At 52.9% G+C, this 17,403-nt stretch overlaps 1 protein-coding gene across 1 annotated transcript in view; it reads left to right on the top strand.

Moving 5' to 3' along the window:
• The first annotated feature begins 807 nt into the window (after positions 1–807).
• The window catches only part of PTGFRN (prostaglandin F2 receptor inhibitor), an 80,759-nt gene continuing 64,163 nt past the window's right edge, over positions 808–17,403 (top strand). The window contains exon 1 of the mRNA XM_042993820.1: positions 808–1,054. Coding sequence (XP_042849754.1) covers positions 1,006–1,054 — 49 coding nt within the window. The 5' untranslated portion in view covers positions 808–1,005. The remainder of the gene's footprint in view (positions 1,055–17,403) is intronic.

A 17,403-nucleotide genomic window follows, 5' to 3' on the forward strand; every position in this document is an offset into this window, starting at 1 on the left:
ATTCCATACCAAGAACTGTAGCTATTCATACATGGATTTTTGGTCTTGTTTTTTGTCTTTTCCCCATGGGTGTATTTGTGGGAAGTGTTCTAATCAATGCCATAGGCACCCGGGAGAGGGAAGAGGCCCACCCGGCCACAGGGCGGTGAGCAGAGCCTGTGAGATCGAGGCTCTGGTCTTGCCACTAGGCCGTGAGTCCTTGGGCAGGTCACCTGAACACCAGGTCTCGGTACCACGAAGAGGTTAGAATCGGTGACCTTTAAAGTCCTCTCACCTCTGGGGAAGTCCTACCTGAACAATGTTTGGCAAGAGCATGGCGGCTTGTCGGTGGGGTGCTGGGCTGGAGACGAGCGGTGGTGGGGGTGGGGGTGGGTGGGAGGCAGCTGAGGGAACAGCAGACACGCGTGGGTGCGTCCAGAGTGGCGGGACGCGGGCTGTCGGGGAAGAGAGCTGCAACGATGGAGCTTCCAGCGGAGTCCTTCCGAGGCCAACTTTTAAAGGTCGGAGGAAAGTTGGTCGTGGGGCGGGGGCCCGAGGGGAGAGTGGGGTGGGCTCCGCCGCCTCCTCCCCTTTAAGCGGGTGGCCGGGCGCTGCCTCCGTTACCTGGAGCGGGGAGGGGCTTGGGAAAGTTTGTGTTTGTTGCTGGCAGAGCGCCGGATGGGAGGCGCGGGCGGGCGGGCGCTGCGGCTCTTCCCTTTTGCTTTCGGGAAGCGGTCGGGGCTGCGCGCTCGGCTCGGCGGGGCGGCTCCGGCGCCCGGCTCCCGGTGCCCGGCCGGCGGGAGGCGCGAGGCCGGAGGCGGGCGGGGGCAGGCGGGCGGGCGGCGCGGAGCGAGGGGCTCACGTACGGCCCAGCGCTGGGATTTCTCGGCTCGCGAGGAGAGCGGAGCAGGCGCGCGGCCCGGGCGGGGGAGCGCGGACTCTGGAGCAGCCGGAGCTGGAGGAGGAGGAGGAGGAGAGGCGGCGGGGACGCAGGAGGCGGGGGAGAGCCGCTCCCGCCCGGCGAGCATGGGGCGCCTGGCGCCGAGGCCGCTGCTGCTGGCGCTCCTGGGGCTGGGTGAGTGCACGCGCGGGGCTCGGCGGGGCGCGGGGGGCCCGGGGGAGGCTCGGCGGGGCGCAGCTGCGGCGCGCGGCCTGAGGCGCCGAGGTGCCGGGCGGCTCCCGGGAGAGGCGGCGGGGTACGCGGGCGGCGCGGGCCGGCGGGGAACGGCGCCGAGCCGCCCGGAGCGGGGCGCGAATCCGGCGGGGCCGCCCGGCCAGGCCGCGCGCCTCGCCCCACCTGTGCGGGGAGGGCGGGGGAGTGGCCCGTGGCCGGCTTCCCCCAGCCGCCCCGCAGCCCTCCCTACCTGTTGGCCGCCGGGAGCTAGCTCACCTTGAACTCCCGGCCTCGGAAGGTGCCCGCGGTCCCCAGCCGCGTCCCCAGGAGGGGGGCGGAAATATGAGCCTTTGATGTGCCCCGCCGTAGCCGAGACGGGCCGAATCGCCCCTGGCACATGCCAGCCCACGCTGAGTTGCCTTTCCAGGGATGGCAGGGAATCCGCCAACTTCCTTCTACGAAGGTCACGGGGTGGCCCAGAGCGCTACAGGAAAAATCGGTGTGCGCGTCCTTCGTCATGTTGGCGGTGGCTCGATATTCTGCCTCAGCCTTTTCCTTCAGCTCTTCTTCAAGCTGCCTAGCTGCACATTTGCACACAAAGACCTGGGAGCCGTGGCTTCTCCAACTTTTCCTACCTGTTACTTTTCTTCCCTTTCCTGTCCCCTGTCTTCCACCCTCCCCAAATCTGGGTGCCTCTGGATAATTTGGCCCAGAGCCTTCCCCCAACCCAAGGAATCTTTGGGGTGTGTGTGTGTGTTTTCTCTCCATTTTCCTTTTACCCCATACACACAGACACCATCTTCGTGTAAATCTACGTGATTATCATAGTAGGGTTATTTAACATAACCGTGCAGTTAGCAACAGTAGAAATGCATATGTTTGTTAAGTGACCACCAAGGTACCTGAGGTTCTGACCCCAGTGCTTTGATGTTCTTTAATATTCTTGGATCCCTTTGGTCTGTGTCAACCAGAACAGAAGGAGGCCTGCGACCTGACCCGGGGTTCCCTTCCAAACCCCGAGAGAAGGCAGATCTGAATCATTTGCAGAATGCATGGTGTATGGTGTTTGTCCCAGCCAGGCCCCAGCTGCACACAGGGCAGATGACTACTCTGCACTTACAGGCAGAGGTCCCAGTGGAAGCCTTCCACAGCCACTCCTTTTCTGCTGACACCAGGGCCCACACTGTCCCAACCCCCACGACTCCTGCTGCTGGTGGGCCAGCCTTTCTAGCTGCTACTGGGTTTTCTTTCTTCACCTTTGAAGGCTTTTTCTATAATCCACTCCCTAAGAGAGCTCATCCAGCCATATTACTTTAGCTGCAACCATGTGCAGAAAGCTTCCAGATCTTTCACTTAGTTTTGTAGCATGCCTTGTACGGTCTCGGATCCTAAGGCTTTCCCCTTCACGCCAGGACCCTTGAAGTTCTCTGCTGTGATAGTCCATACCCGTTAATGGACTGATGTATCAGGATCAAACCAAGCCATGGCCCATGGTTGGTTGCACAGATTGTGCACTGCACAACTCTAGGCCACGTTATTCACATTGTAGCCAATGTGAGTGACTCCCCCTAGAGTTGTGCAGTTTACAACCTGTGCACCAGCTCAGATGGTGGGCTCAGGTGGAAGTTTGAAAAGAGTGCCCTTGGGTGTAACTACATCGAGGGAAAGGCAAAGGGGGAAAAGAGATTGGCAAGAGCAAAAATAGAAACGGGGAAAGCACAGCTTGTAGAAGTCTTGGTTGTATGTGTCCCAGTGTATCCTGTGCTGGTTGGGCATTTCGTGTTAACTATACATGAACGTCTATGGTGTTACCAGCTAGTGCCTTTTCTCTAACAGCTCCTGAGCTTGGTATTCCAGATGATAGCTCTGCCCTACAGCATCACACTCGCTGTGGCTTCGTTGTGACCTCTGGGAAGCCCTCCGTGCTGTACTGGCTCCAGAAACTTAATATGTTGATGAACAAGCTCATCTTTCCTCTTGTGTTGCATCCTGGTGTAATCTTGCTGTCACTGCTCTTTTTTGACCTCTGTGTTCACACAGTCCCTCGATTTTGTGGCTTTTTTCCCCTAGCACAGACTCCAGCTTCTTCCCATTCTTCTTGTTTCTGCAGCTACTATCCTACTAGCCCAGGTTCTGATAGTTCCCCCCACAGATAACTTCTGACATCTTCCTGGTTGACCTTTTCCTCCAACCTCCCTTCTCAGTTCATCATTGTCCAGAAGGTTCGTTTTTGGGGGTCCCACCTGTGCTCATTGGTTCTTTATGATTTTTTCCTCCAAGGCTGCTATGCCCTTGTGGTCTCTTCTCTCTGATTTTCCCTCTGAATCAAATACTTCATTCTAGGTAATGTTTGCTGTCCTTTGCATAGAATGTATGTGAACCTTCTGGACTTTCTATTTCCCATGGCCTAGGAATGTTTTTCCTGCTTCTCCCCTCTCGCCTGTGTATTCCCTTTCCCCCTAAAACTCGCTTCCTCCATGAAATTTTCCTACGTCTGCCTCTCCGTGATCACATCAGAATCCACTCAGCTTCGCAGAGAAGGCTTTCACTTCTGTTGCCTGCGTCTGACCCGTCTTGTCCATCCATTCAAATACAGCATTTCTCGAATACCCATTAGAGCCCACAGAACGTCCCAGATGGATGCCTCATGGAGTGGTCGGTGCGGGTGGATGGACAAATAATGAAACAGCTAACTATAAGACAGAATGAAATACCTGACAGAGGAACCATGTGCTGGTAGGAAGCAAGGAAGAGGATGATTAATTTTGACTTGGGGTTGGGGTTGATTTTGCTGAAGAGGTGACATTTGAGCTGAGCCTTGAGGATAATTAGAATTTTGAAAGAAGGGGTGGGAGAGCATTCCAGGAAATGCACACTTGTGGGAAGGCATCAAGTTCAGATGAGTGAGTGTGTGGCTGCTTCAGGAAGGGCAGGGAAGCTCCTTGGAGCTGGAGGGAGGAGGAACAGGTGGGAGGGGAAAGGTGGGTGTAGGGTAGGTCCTGAAGGCTTTCTGTGCTGTGCTGAGAAGTCTGGGCTTTGAGGGATGGGTTTGTTGGCCTCATGGGTGTATTCTCCAGTCGTGTCACTTATTTATCTCACTGTATATAATTGTCTGTTTCTGGGCTAAATCCCCACCCTGATTATAACCCTAGAGCCAGGGACCATGGTCATCTTGTTCACTGTAGTATCCTTACTACTAATAGGGCACCTGGCCCATAGTAGGTATTTGGTAAGTGTTGGCTGACTGAATGAATACACGTATATATCCCTCAATCTGTGGGTAATGGGTAGCCATTAAAAGCTTTCAGGGTAAGGGGCGCCTGGGTGGCTCAGTCGGTTAAGTGCTGACTTCAGCTTAGGTCATGATCTTGTGGTTTGTGAGTTCGAGCCCCGCGTCGGGCTCTGTGCTGACAGCTTGGAGCCTGGAGCCTGCTTTGGACTCTGTCTCCCTCTCTCTCTCGAAAACAAAATAAACATTAAAAAAAAAAAAAACAAAGATCTCAGGGTGAGAGGAACACAACATGGGGATGTATTCGAGGAGGTATGTCTTGCTAACACACAGCATGGATTAGAGAGTGAAAGGTACAAAGATCTGGGGAGGGATTCAGATATTCTCCATGTGTGTCTTTAAAGAAAGGAATAACTTGCAAATCCATCGAAATCGTTTTTAAATGACAAAAGCATTACATCTATATTTTAAAATTCAAATAGGATAGAAGAATTTTGTACTAATTAGGCCAGACTGCTTTAAGAAAGATTCTCGAAGCATAGTGGTTCAAACGATATAGAAGTGTCTTTCCAAACAGTCCCAAGGGGATGTTAAAGGTATCCCTGCCCCTCGCAGCCCTTCTGGCACCCTGGCTGATGGCAGTCCCCTGTCTTCAGCCCACCTAATGTCAGCTTGGTTGTCACCATCACTGTGCCAGCCCCATATTGAGGAAAGATCATAGAGGAGAACACCTGGGGGTTTCATAGGCCAGGCTTGGAAGGGGCGCTCATCATTTCTGTACACATTCCATTCAAGAGAACTTGGTCTGGTCACCCTAGCTGCAAGGGAAGCTGAGAAAAAGTGGCCTGGCAGCAATGGAGTGCCAGCTGCTGTGGAAGAGAAGAGTGGATTTGGCTGGGGGGGGGGGGGGGGGAATGGGGGGGGGACCAGCAGTCTCTGTCAGTTACAAAGGATGTAAGGTAAAAAGCAAATATGCCCACCCTTGCACGGCCCAGGCTCAGCCACTCGCATGATGTGCGTGTGTCCATATACTGAATGTTTCATTGGTTCTTGTTTCTTTTTAAAAAAAATTTTTTTAACGTTTGTTTATTTTTGAGACAGAGAGAGACAGTGTGAGTGAGGGGAGGGGCAGAGAGAGAGGGAGACACGGAATCTGAAGCAGGCTCCAGGCTCTGAGCTGTCATCACAGAGCCCAACGCGGGGCTCAGACCCATCGACTGCGAGGTCATGACCTGAGCCAAGGTCGGACACTCAACTGACCGAGCCACCCAGGCGCCCCGGTTCTTTTCGTTTCTGTAGAGGGCTCTGCACGTGACAGTAACGATATTTGCTGTTTCTAGAGCGCATATCAAGCATCAGGTTTTATTGTGCATTCTCTTACTGAATCCTCACAATACGTTGAGAAAGGTGCTGTTCTTTTCCCCATGTTGCACACGAGGAAACTGACTTCCCGTGTCCCGAGTCATTCAGCTGTTCCATGGCGGAGCCAGGATTTGATCACTGGAGTCCACTGTGCCTGTTACCATGGAAAAGTTGACCGATGTTCGCCATCACCTTATGCTGTTTGTTGCTTGAGATTAGTTTCGCCAGAAAAGGGCGGCAGCATTTGGACACTCGGAGCGCAGTCAAACAGAGGAGGGTCTGGGACAAGTGCAGTCCAAGTGCAATTCCTGAAGGGGCCGTCGCAGGAGCCACCTCCCAAATGTGGCAACTCTGCAACCCTTAGCAGGTCACCAGGGACCCAAGGGCAACTTCCTCCAGAAAGCATGGGAGGAGGGGAAGGCTGGCAGGAGGAACCTAGTGAATGCATCCAGCTTAACGGTCTTTGAAGTGCCGTGGCCTTCAGAGATTCCTTGGCACTCATTTTAGCCTTGTTAACAGAATTCCTGTATCTGCCAAGCTGATTAATGCCTGCCCTGGCTATAATTATTCTTATTAGCCTGCTGAATAGGAAGCCTAGTTGTCAGTGATGGCTCCTTACAAGGCGGTCCGGCCGGTCGGCATTCGTATGACTATTTTGTTTTAGCGTTTTTTTTCCCCCCGTAGATTGAACATACATTTTCATATCGGCACGGTGTGTGGAAGTCCCAGAAGCTGTGTGCTTGTCCGGCAGTGTGTCTGCATCTCACTTTATATCAAATGCAGCTGGGGGGAACCTGTCAGGGCACTTCGTAGCCGGTCAGTTTAATTGCCTTGCTTCCTTAAAGGCAGGGGAGCAAGGCCATATGACTCTGTGCCTTGGGAAAATAACTTGAACTGGCAAAGACGCTTCATAATTTATCTTCTGGAAAAGGCGAAGTGCTGCAGTTGGCACAGTCAGTGGTTTTTAGGTCTTGGAATAATCACTCCCCCCTCACACCCCCCCCCCCCCCAACTGTAGAGTCTTTGCAAAGCACCAGAATGAGACCCGGTCGTTAACGCAGTTGCGGACCGGCAATGTGATTTCCTGGAGACTAGAGATAATGGCACCGTGTACACGTTTGTGTTCTTCGAATGCTGATTTCTCCACAATGTTCCCTAAGTGTTTGTGTGAGATTACGGAGTCGCTCAGCAGCATGATTCAAGTTTAAGTATGATGTTTCTGGGACCTTAATTGCATCCTGCTTTGCACCTTTATAAGCAGCTGGAACGTGAGCATTTGCATCATTTGGGATATTTCAGGGGAGTCGAGAAACACTGGCTAGGGTTGCTGTGTCTCAGATGAATTTTTCTCGGCACTGCGAAGGACAGGATTACGTTGAAGGGTTCAGGACGCATTTCAGAATGGGTGCTCCCTTTGAATCCTAATGAAATAGAAGCAGTGTGCAGATGGTTGGGTTACTTCTCAGACCTTCAAAGTGGCACCAAGGGGCGCCTGGGTGGCTCAGTCGGTTAAGCGTCCGACATCGGCTCAGGTCATGATCTCGCGGTCTGTGGGTTCGAGCCCTGCGTCGGGCTCTGTGCCGACAGCTCAGAGCCTGGAGCCTGCTTCAGATTCTATGCCCCTCTCTCTGCCCCTCCCCCACTCGTGCTCTGTCTCTCTCTGTCTCTCAATAATAAAGAAAACATTTTAAAAAATTTTTAAAATAGAAGTGACACCAAGCCAAGAATGTCCTGGTAACGATTCTTCTCCATCCTTATGTAGAGCGGGACTGGGCCAGAACTTCGCAGCCTGTCGGCCATGGTAAGAGGAGCCAGTGTCATGATGCAGATGCTCTCAGCCCCCGGAGCCCACAGGTCGGAGCTGCCTCTAAACCAGACGCCCTGTTTACTGAAGAAGGCCCTGCAGATATTATCACTTCCCGTGTGCGCTCCGGTTTGACCGCGATTGCTAGTTGTCTCTTACCGGTGAACCACAACCCTTTTGCCCCGTTCTGGCCTTGGGAGGTGCTGTTTGAAGGTGGAAATTGAGCAGTCCAGTGACCTGGTGAGAGGTCACTTATCCATTCAGTGACTACTGAGAGCGTGCACACTCCTCGGCCCAGGCATTGTTTTGACTGCCGATTGCACAGTGAACCGAGCTGACTCAGGTCTGCCGTCCCTCGGGTGGGACGGGATGCATGGGTGTGTGGTGGGTGGTGTCCCCACAGGGTGCAGCACCTCCTGGATGATGGAGGTGAGGGTCAAGGGCATGCAGCCGGGGATGGCAGCAGCTAGGGAGCAGGACCAGGAAAGGAGAGTTCTAAAAGGAATAGTCAGGGCTGGGGGAAGATCCAGGAGAGCCCCCTGCCAGAAGCAAGCAGAGAGGGTTTGAGGAGACCCGCTATGGGGGTTGGTCAAATGCTGCTGAAAATGCAGGAAGATCAAGGCGAAGAGAAGCCTTGGATTGCGAGATTGTGATTCTGACCCAACAGTGAAGGACGAGGCGGAATCGCCGACGTCGAGGAGTGAGTGAAGTGGGACCGCCATAGCAGGTGCCACAGCCCACCTTTTCAGGGTGTTGCCTGCTGGGAGGCCAGGCTGAGCGGGGCGGAGGGCTGCTACAGGATGATTGCTGGGGCTGCACTCCAGGGACGGGAGGCAGCAGGGTGGGAGGCTTCCAGAGCGCCCTGGCCTTGGAGGTCGGAGTGCCAGGCAGTCTCCCCGAGAGGAGGGAAGGGCGAGGTGGAGGGGGGATGTGCAGGGAGCAGTGTGGCATGGGAACCATGGGCTCGGCCACGCTTGCAGCCTTTTTAGCCTGAAGAGTGGTCACAGAGTCCCCAGACATGCCCGATAGAGGTTGTCCGTGTGTTCCCTTTCTCTGCACAAACTGAAAGTGTTTCCCGTGTTCCTCTGGACGTCTTCTTCCTTGTTGATTGGTGGAATTAGCCTCCTTTCTGATGGCTGCTTTTAGACCTTCAGCTGCTAGGTGGGACTTCCAGCAAAGGGACTTTGTGGCCATTTTTATAACCCATCTTTATCTCATGCTCACCGGCTAAGAAGATTTCAGCAGTTTGTATTCCATGTGCTTTTTCTAAACTCTTTCTGCTCTCGGAAATCACTTTCATGGAGGCCAAGTAGGGATCAGGCTTTGGAATGTGCCCTTTAGCAGCCCTCCAACATCGGACGGGTTTCTTCACCTCTCTGACCTTGGCTTCTACATCTGTCAAGTGGGACTAATATCTCGCTCGCAGGTTTGTCACAAAGATAAAAATCTAGAAAAATGCAAACACTACACTTTCTGTGCTCCTTAGACCTTTGCTACTCAAAGTGGGGTTCGGGGACCGGCTGCGTTGGTGGCATCAGGGAGAATCTCAGGGCCTGCACTCCAGTCTGTGGAGTCAGAGTCTGTGTTTTAACCGGATCCCCAGGAGATTCAAATGCCTGCTAAAGTTTGAGAAGCACTGGCCTGGAAGAGAGCTTGGCATGTATCTGGTGGCCTTGGCTTCCCTTGGTGAGCTCTGTCTGAGGCAAAGGCCGTGGTCAGGGTTAGAGCTAGAAGTGAGCTGGGGTGGGCTCTATGGGGATATGACAGGCGCTCAGTTGGCCACGAAGGATGCGGTTCACGTAGGTCTGTTGTGGTGGCAATTATATCACGTCCAGGTGTTGTAGGGAAAAGGCACGATCCTGTGACTAGCAGGAGTTGGGGGCTGGAGAGCAGGTATGCCAGGGAGAAGCCAATATGGGGATTATTCCTCCCTAAGAAATTCCTCCCTACCTCTTACATAGCACTTAGTTTGTGCCCGGCACTGCACTTACCGTATATGAAGTCCTTTAGCGAGCTTCAGAACCCATGAGGCAGGTGCTGTTACCACCCCCATTTGAGAGATGATAACACTGAGTCACAGAGACATGGAGCAAACTGCTCCAGGTTACGGGCAGTGGCGGAGCTGCTGGGATTCAAGCCCACACCGCCTGGCTCCAGAGTCTGGGCGTGTTACCACAGTAGGCTGTTCTGCTTCTCAGTGTCAGTACAGATATGCAGAGTCTGACCTGGGTTGGAAAACAGACAGAGGAATTGATACAATTAGCCAAAATGTGATAACATGTGTTTCCTTGTCTTTTAAAACAGCAGGTGCAGATTCTGGCCCTGATCTTCCACTCACTAGTTTTGTGACCTTGGACAAGTTGCTGACTAGCTCTTAGCCTCAGTCCAGTAAGGCCTGGGCTAGCTGATCCCGAAGGCCCCCTTCCATCTCCAGAACTGCTGGAATCCGCGCTGACCCCTGCTGGCGGCCATATGGGCTGCTTGGTCCAGCCCTGGGGTCCCTGGCTCCTGGCCTATCTTCCCCAGCTCTCCTCCTGTCTATAGCCTGTGCCTCTCACCTCTCACCTGCCTGGCACCTTTCCACAGAGGGACGGCTGGGGACCCAGAGGGCTCTGGGAATTGTTTGTTGTTCTGTGTCCGTGTTGGTAACTGCTTCCTCCTTCCAGACCACTTCCCGTGCTGGGAAACAGGGTATCTTTCCCTGTGGTTCTTGAGGTCACGGAGGTATCCCAACCACCAGGCCAACTGCGCCTTCAGACGGACTTTCTGGGAGAAGTTGCAGAAACAGTAAAACCAATTAGGCATTTCTAGATGGTGGACATTTTCTTATTACTGATTCGGTTGTTTGTAAGTGTTGTTGAGGAAATCAGCCATTAGTGAGTGAGTCGGGGTGGAGATAATCAAGTCTCAGCCCTCAGAAATGTGATTTGTGTTTTCTTCCACATTTAGCCTTCCAATCTAGGAGAGAGCCTGGGAGACGGTTACTTTGCATAGACTCTCTTTTTCCTAAGTCTCCACCCCATAGTGAGAAGAGACAAAGACATCTTTAAATGTGTCCACATATCGACACTAGTTTGGATTTTCCACTTGCCTAAAGGATAAGAGGGTCGAAATTCCGACATTTCCAATCAAGAGCCTTAACTGGCTCAGAAATGTGTTTCTCGTGTGTGGGGACTTTCTTCCTTTTCATTCTGTTAGTCTGAAGGAGGAAGGTAAAAACGACGTTGAATGTGATACCAACGAAAAGGGTGTACCCGGAGGACCTCCGTGTTGTTGCTGTGGCCTTGGTCTTTGCTGCGTCCTGGCTGCCTTGAGATGTAATGTGTGCTGCTGACCTAACAGTGCTCCTCACTCATCTTGGATGTGGAGATTTTCCCAGGCTTACCAGGAGCCTTCCAGGAGTGAGTTCTTGCATGTGTTTGAAGGTGAAGGGCTGGCTCGTGCGGTATGAATGCACCGTCCCCCAGGATGTCCTAAGAGCAGAGTGCCAGCCGATTTGGTGTCTGTCCAGTGCGCTGCCGCTCTGCTTCTGTTGCGGCGAGGACTTCAGAAAGCGAAGCCAAGCCACTTTGGGCATGGCGATTCATTTTTCCATTTTCCGAAGGCTGGCACATCCAAATGTTTTCTTATTTATTACAGGGCACCGTAGTCCGTCATCTTCGACTGAGGAATCCGTGCAGTAAGCCTGAAGCTCAGGCCACGGTGCCTAGCCCAGAGCCTGGCATGTGGCGGGCCCCTGGATTGCGCGAAGTGGTGGCGGTTGTGGATAAATGATTTGTGCCCAGTTGCTACCCTACTCTGCCGTATGAGACGTTCCTGCTTTTCCTCGGGAGCTTACCTTTTAGTGCTTCAGCAGCACTTAGGGACTATTTACTGTGTTTCTGACACTGGGAAATTACAAAGGAACTAGGAAAGGGGGGGCCAACGTGGAGACGGGACCCGTTATAACAGAGTGGATCGCCGGTGCTTTTGAAACGTCGAAGTGGCTGAATCATTAGATAGCTGTGCATATGGGGCTGTCAGGATCCCAGGGACAAAAGCGAGGCCAGGAGCTGTTATTATGGAAAGGCTCCACGGAGCAGGTGGGACTAGAAAGCACTTTGAGCCAGGAGCAGGCAGAGCATTTCAAGTTAGGAAAATGACCCGCACAGTGTCTCAGAGGTGGGAGTAGATCGGTGTCGTGCCGGTTGGCATTCCGTCCGGGAATTAGCTGACTTAAACTGGAACGGTACGAGAGACCTCAGGGGATGTGGATATTAAGCTCTGAGGAGGGGAGGTTGGTGGAGAGGACGAATGTGAGCAAAGTCACCCTGAGAGGTGTTGTCAGTGCCCACATAGCAGCTCAGAGCCCACGTGCATAAGGCTGGTGAGGTCTGCTGGGGCTTGCAGGGAGCTCGCCTGCTAAATTAAGGTGGTAAGTCAGGCCCTAATCCTATTCTGGGTTGTTTCCTACAAGGAAAATGGCTCACAAAACAATTACTGATGTTCCCCATAGATGGTCGATCAGAACATTTCTTCAAAGGACTAACACCTGATAAGAGACACAGATACCTCATAGAGGAGAGAAGGGGGATTTTAGATGCTTTTCTCTGGAAACCCAGTTTATGCAACCGCGTGGTCCGTTCATCAGAGCCCCCGCTTTAATAACAATTTATCCCGCAAATAAGCGTGCAGTCGAAACACCAGGATGAGTCTCAGCTCAAGTGTTGTACCTGGCTCGTAAGTGGCAGAGGAGGGAGCTCTGTGGGCGCATCTCCAGAATATCACAGCGGTGTAGCAAGGTGGGGGTATACTGCCCAGTTGTAGCCTCAGGATCCACGAGCCTTACGGCAGTTAACCCCAAGGCCGGGTGTGAGTTTGGTCCTAAGGAAACAGCAGTGCTCACACGAGCTCTGTGTCCCGTCCAGCACGTTCATCGAAGGCATCCGGGCCTCAGAACAGACAAGTGTGAAAACGGAACCCGTGATCGTTTTCCCCAGTCACCCTCACTCCATGCCCTTAGGAACCGACTCTACAGCCTATGTATGCAGTGCCCCTCTTCTGTTCATATGTCATCTTGGAATTAATTCCATTTGTTTGAGTCTCTGGGGCTCAGGTCAAGCCTTGCTGCCCTGAGAGAGGATGACACGTTCTGATCCAGGATGAGGCTGCCTGTAGCACATTCCTTTGTCATTGGCTCTCGTTGAGCCACGTTCCTTCACAGCACAGCCATCAATTGATGGTCTGTTTATTAGGAAGGGTTTTATCTCACCCCAGCTGGAAGGCCCGTGAAAATGGGACGGTGTCCGTTTTTGTTTACCCCGGCGTGTAGGCATGCAAGCCTGCGGACGATTAGATTAGTGTGTGTGCTTAGAAAATGTCTGTAGATATCTTGCATATATACGTGTGCAAATAGCGTGTGTACTGTAGAGGGCATGTACTGCACCTCTGTGAGATGCACATGTAAAATCTGTGTTGTGGAACCTTAATCACAGGATTCAGAGGTGATCTGTGTGTCCTCTCTTTTGTACGCGTGCTTGCGGTCTCTTTTTGTGACTACCACAGTATTTCTGTGGACTTGCCTGTGACTCCATTTCTAGGACAGAGGGCTGTGGAGTGGGCTAGGAGAAAATGGAGTCCACACGTGAAAAAGAAGGGACGGGAAAGCCTCCAGTCTTACTTAGGAGGTTTTCCTCAGTTTTTTTCCTTGGCAGCTGGTGTGGAGGACCGACGACTCGTGGGCTCTGGCTATTGTCTTTCCGCCACCTCCACCCCTTCCTCCCTTTGTGGGGTTGACACAACCTCTCCCATCCCCAACTGGCATCTCCTCCCTTCCTGGGCTTCCTCGTGCTCACAGCGTGGAGAAGCAGGCTTCTCTACTCCCAGTGCGAGCCTCAGGGGCCCCGTGGCGGGGTCAGTCCAGACCACAGCCCGCGGGCCTGTCACCCCTGCTCCGGCCAGCAGCCAGCTCTGGCCACGTCTGAGGGAAGGGGCAGTGTGCTGCTGCCTGCGGCCCGTGGCTCGCCCCTCCTTTTGCCTCCTTCGTAACTACTACTTCCTCTCCACCCTGTGCCAGGCGTTACTCTAGAGCTCTGGGCACATAGGGATGTAGACACAGTCCCTTGACCCCTGTAGCTGCCAGTCTAGATGTGGAGGCGTGACCCACACACGGGAAGCGAGGTGACGTTGAAGAGGTGTCCGAGATCATTCGAGACGAAAACATGTGGAGAGAAGGGAGAGTATTGGGGGCTGGTTTAGACGGAGGCGCTCTTGCAGGAGAGGTAAGGTGGTGGACATAATGCTCCATACCTGTGTGTGTTACTACCTGTGTCTCCTCTGTACCTGTCTGTGCGTTTTTTAGGCTTTGGTGCCGTGTCTGGAACGAGAACCTTTTATAAGGATCCAAAGCACCCAGCTGTGTTGGCTCCTCTAGCCCCACGGCTGAGTGATAATAACCCTGAGGTGTCAAAATGTGGGCTTTGGAATATTGGGATTGCATCGCCTCCTGAGGTGCCGAGGTCCCCACCCCACGGTGTTCTTGACCGATGCTGTGTGTGACAGGTGCCCTAGCCCTGTGCTCTTTGCTTTCTGCGCTGAGCTTAGCAAAGAGCTCTTCTGGAAGTTACTGATCAGGGGTCATTTCTGATATCAGTGAGATGAAGTAACTCCTGTTCACCCCCCTAGACGATGATCCAAAGATCAGTTTGGGTTCTGACATTCCAGTTTGCCAAAGCCCACTGAGGTAGAAGTGATCAGTCATTCTGTCACCAGGCACGTTGCTGGGCTGGGAATGTGGCGATGAGGAGGCAACGATCTGCCCCTTCAAGGGGCTCACAGTCCTATGAGGGCAGCACACGAGCTTCCTACGAGCGGTGGCTGAGCCGAGTTGCCCCTCAGAGGCACATTCACAACTCTGGCTGGGGACTGAGGCGGGGGGAAGGGGGAGGTTGGGGATCAGGAACGGCTTCCGTCAGGTGAACTTCTATGAGCTTACTGAATCTTGTCGATCATCGGGGTTTTGTCTGACAGAGAAGGGGTGGGGTATTTGTTTCAGGCAGAGGGGAGAGCGAGGGTAGGGAAATTGACCCATTTGTAAGGGCATTTTTGCGGCTAGAGCTGAGGGCCTCTCCAGAGGGAAAGGGTTGGGACGGGAGAGAAAATCGTAAGATTGGGAAGCGCTTTGAATGCCACCTGGAGGAGTTTAAGTCTGATGTTGTAGGTGAGTGTCTGTTTTGTTTTGTTTTTTCAGGTGCTGTGTTCCCTAGAATGCTTTAAGCCCCTCCTGTCCTTTATTTACTTATATCTTAGGATTCCCATTGTTGGAGAACTCCTCTCCTCCTGGCCTTTCTGCAAAGCTGCCACACTGTTTCCGCCTCCTCAGCTCTGGCACTTGGCTAGGTGTTGGCTCAGTCACCTTACCTGGTGATGTGGTTCAGCACACGGTAGGTGTGTGAAATATCAGACTGATAGAGCTAAAGTCTTCTCCTTAAAGGGCGTGTGAACCCAGAGTCTTCTGTTGAAGACCACCACAGTGTATTGCTTACTGAGCCTCAGTGGGGAAGATGGGCAGGGACGTCCACACCACCCATGGCAACTGGCAGTGTGCCTAGAGGTGTCAAGGGTGGGCTTGAGTGAGGCCTCCCTAGGGAAGAAGGGTGGACAAGGCTAAGAAAGAGCAGGGAAAGGGTACCGGAGACAGTAAAATAGAGAGAGAGGACAAAGCTGGCTACGGTAGGAGTAGGGGAGTATTTCACCGACGACTGTCTCAGGTGCCTTCCACGCACAAATGCGAGTTTAAACCCAATGTGAATCCCCCATTCTCTTGAAACTAGAGGCTGAAAGGAGGGCCAGGTGTTCGCCCAGAACTTGGCAGACCACGCTGGCCAGTTCGAACATGGGGAGAATTGAAAATGGCTGAGTAGTGAGGGATGCTGCTCAGTGCTTGGGCCGCTAGCAGCTGTTAATTTTACAGAACGCTCCAAACTAATCCTGGATAAATCTTGCCGCAGCCTTTTCTGTCTCTGGTCCTTGGGCAGAGAATTGTTTAAATCATTCTACACGTAGAGAGTTATTTTGGTTACTCATTAGCGCAGGTTGCCTCAAAGTGGTCTCTGCGCGTGTCATTTGGCCACCTAACTTCTCGGAACCTCAGTTTCCTTATTTAATCCTCTCAAGGTTGAGTATTAAATCATGTGAGCAGGCTTTGCAAACTGTAAAGCAGGGCTATAAATGTAAGGTGGTTTCTGTCCATTACTGAGTCTTTGAGGGCAAAGCTGTCTGCTCAATACTTGGCCTACTGTGTCCGTTAGGGTTCCATCAGGGAAGCAGAGCCACTGTAAATATGGTGGAACAAGGCCTGTGTCAGAGGAATTAATCTTTACACAATTATGGGAGATGCTGAGGAAGTGAAGGCTTGAAAGGGGGAGCCAGAGGAGCCGAGGAAAACCACCGGTCAGGCCTCCTGAAGCACCGGTGGCCAGGTTGGGGCTTACAGAGGACCTGGGAGCCATGCAGAGTGGGACAGTGAAGCGGGGGAGGGGGTGGCAAAGGGTCTGGGAAAAGCCTGTTTAGAGCTACCGCCTCTGACTTTGCAGCCGAGCCGGTGGTGGTCTTGGGGTCACGCTGGTCGCTAGGGATAGTGCTTGGGAAGAAACCTGGAGCAGAAAGAAAAACCGGGACAAAACTAGTGCCCGCGAGTGCCCGCGCATCTGTCTCTCGCCATCTTTAGCCATGGCGACCACCAGAACGTAATGGCTGCAGCTTCCCTTCCCTCTGCCTCCCAAGTCTCACAGGTGCTTCTGAAAAATTCTGGGTTCCTCTCAACCCGGAGCTGCACATGGAGGAGGATGCTGGGAGATGTAGTGCCAGCTTAGCCGAGCTGACACAGTAGAGAACCCCCACGATTTCATAACTTAGAATTAAAGATTTCGCAAGGCTCTGCCCCCACCCCGGGGTCTCTCAGAGGCCCCGGAACTGGAAGCGATGTCATGCTTATAGGATACAGCATTTTACTAGGAAGAAGTTCAGTCAGTTCGTGATCCAGTCTTTTTTTTTTTTTAATATGAAATTTATTGTCAAACTGGTTTCCATACAACGCCCAGTGCTCATCCCAACAGGGGCCCTCATGAACCAGTCTTTTAAGAAGTGGCTTGCAGTTGCGTTTTTCAGCCGCTGGGGGCCCTGCATCTCTCCTGTTGTCCTCGCGCTCCTGTCTGTCGTGCTGGAGGTAATGGTTATCTCAGCACCAGAAGCTAAGTGAAGGCGGGTTGTTCCTGAAGAGCCTGTCAGTTCCGGTGGAGTCAGTGTTGTTCGTGTCACCGGGTTCTTGTTTGACCCACGGCATATGGATACTAGCTCCGCCTTGCCCTGGATGAAGGCTACCCCATGCCCATGAGCAGGTATGAGCAGCTACAGACCGGAGCCAGATATCACCTGAGATAGATGTTAGGTGAGAACAAGGCTTGCATGACTGGACCACCCTTCCCCGCCCCGTGGTCTGTTCGCCACCCTGCCCCTCCCTCATGTTGCGGCAGCCAGCCTGGGCCAGCAAAGACTCAGGGAGGGCCTTCTACGGTAAGCTCAGCCCCTAGGAAAATCCCACTGTGTGAGATTTAATGGCCATACCTGGACCTTGTTGTCACTCAGAATTCTTCTACCGTTTTTTTTTTCTTTTAACATTTATTTATTTGTGGGGGAGAGCACAAGCAGGGGAGGGGCAGAGAAGGGACAGAGGATCCGAAGAGGGCTCTGCGCTGACAGGCTGACACTCATGAGCCCGACGTGGGGCTCGAACTCACGAACTGCAAGATCACACCTGAGCCCAAGTCAGACACTCAACTGACTGAGCCACCCATGTGCCCCTCTTTTCCCTTTTTGATTGTCCACTCTGATTTTCCTCATGACCACAGCTTCTTCCTTCTTTCCCCTTTTAAGTTC

The sequence above is a fragment of the Panthera tigris genome, chromosome C1 (genome assembly GCF_018350195.1).
Source record: "Panthera tigris isolate Pti1 chromosome C1, P.tigris_Pti1_mat1.1, whole genome shotgun sequence".
Lineage (NCBI taxonomy): Eukaryota > Metazoa > Chordata > Mammalia > Carnivora > Felidae > Panthera > Panthera tigris.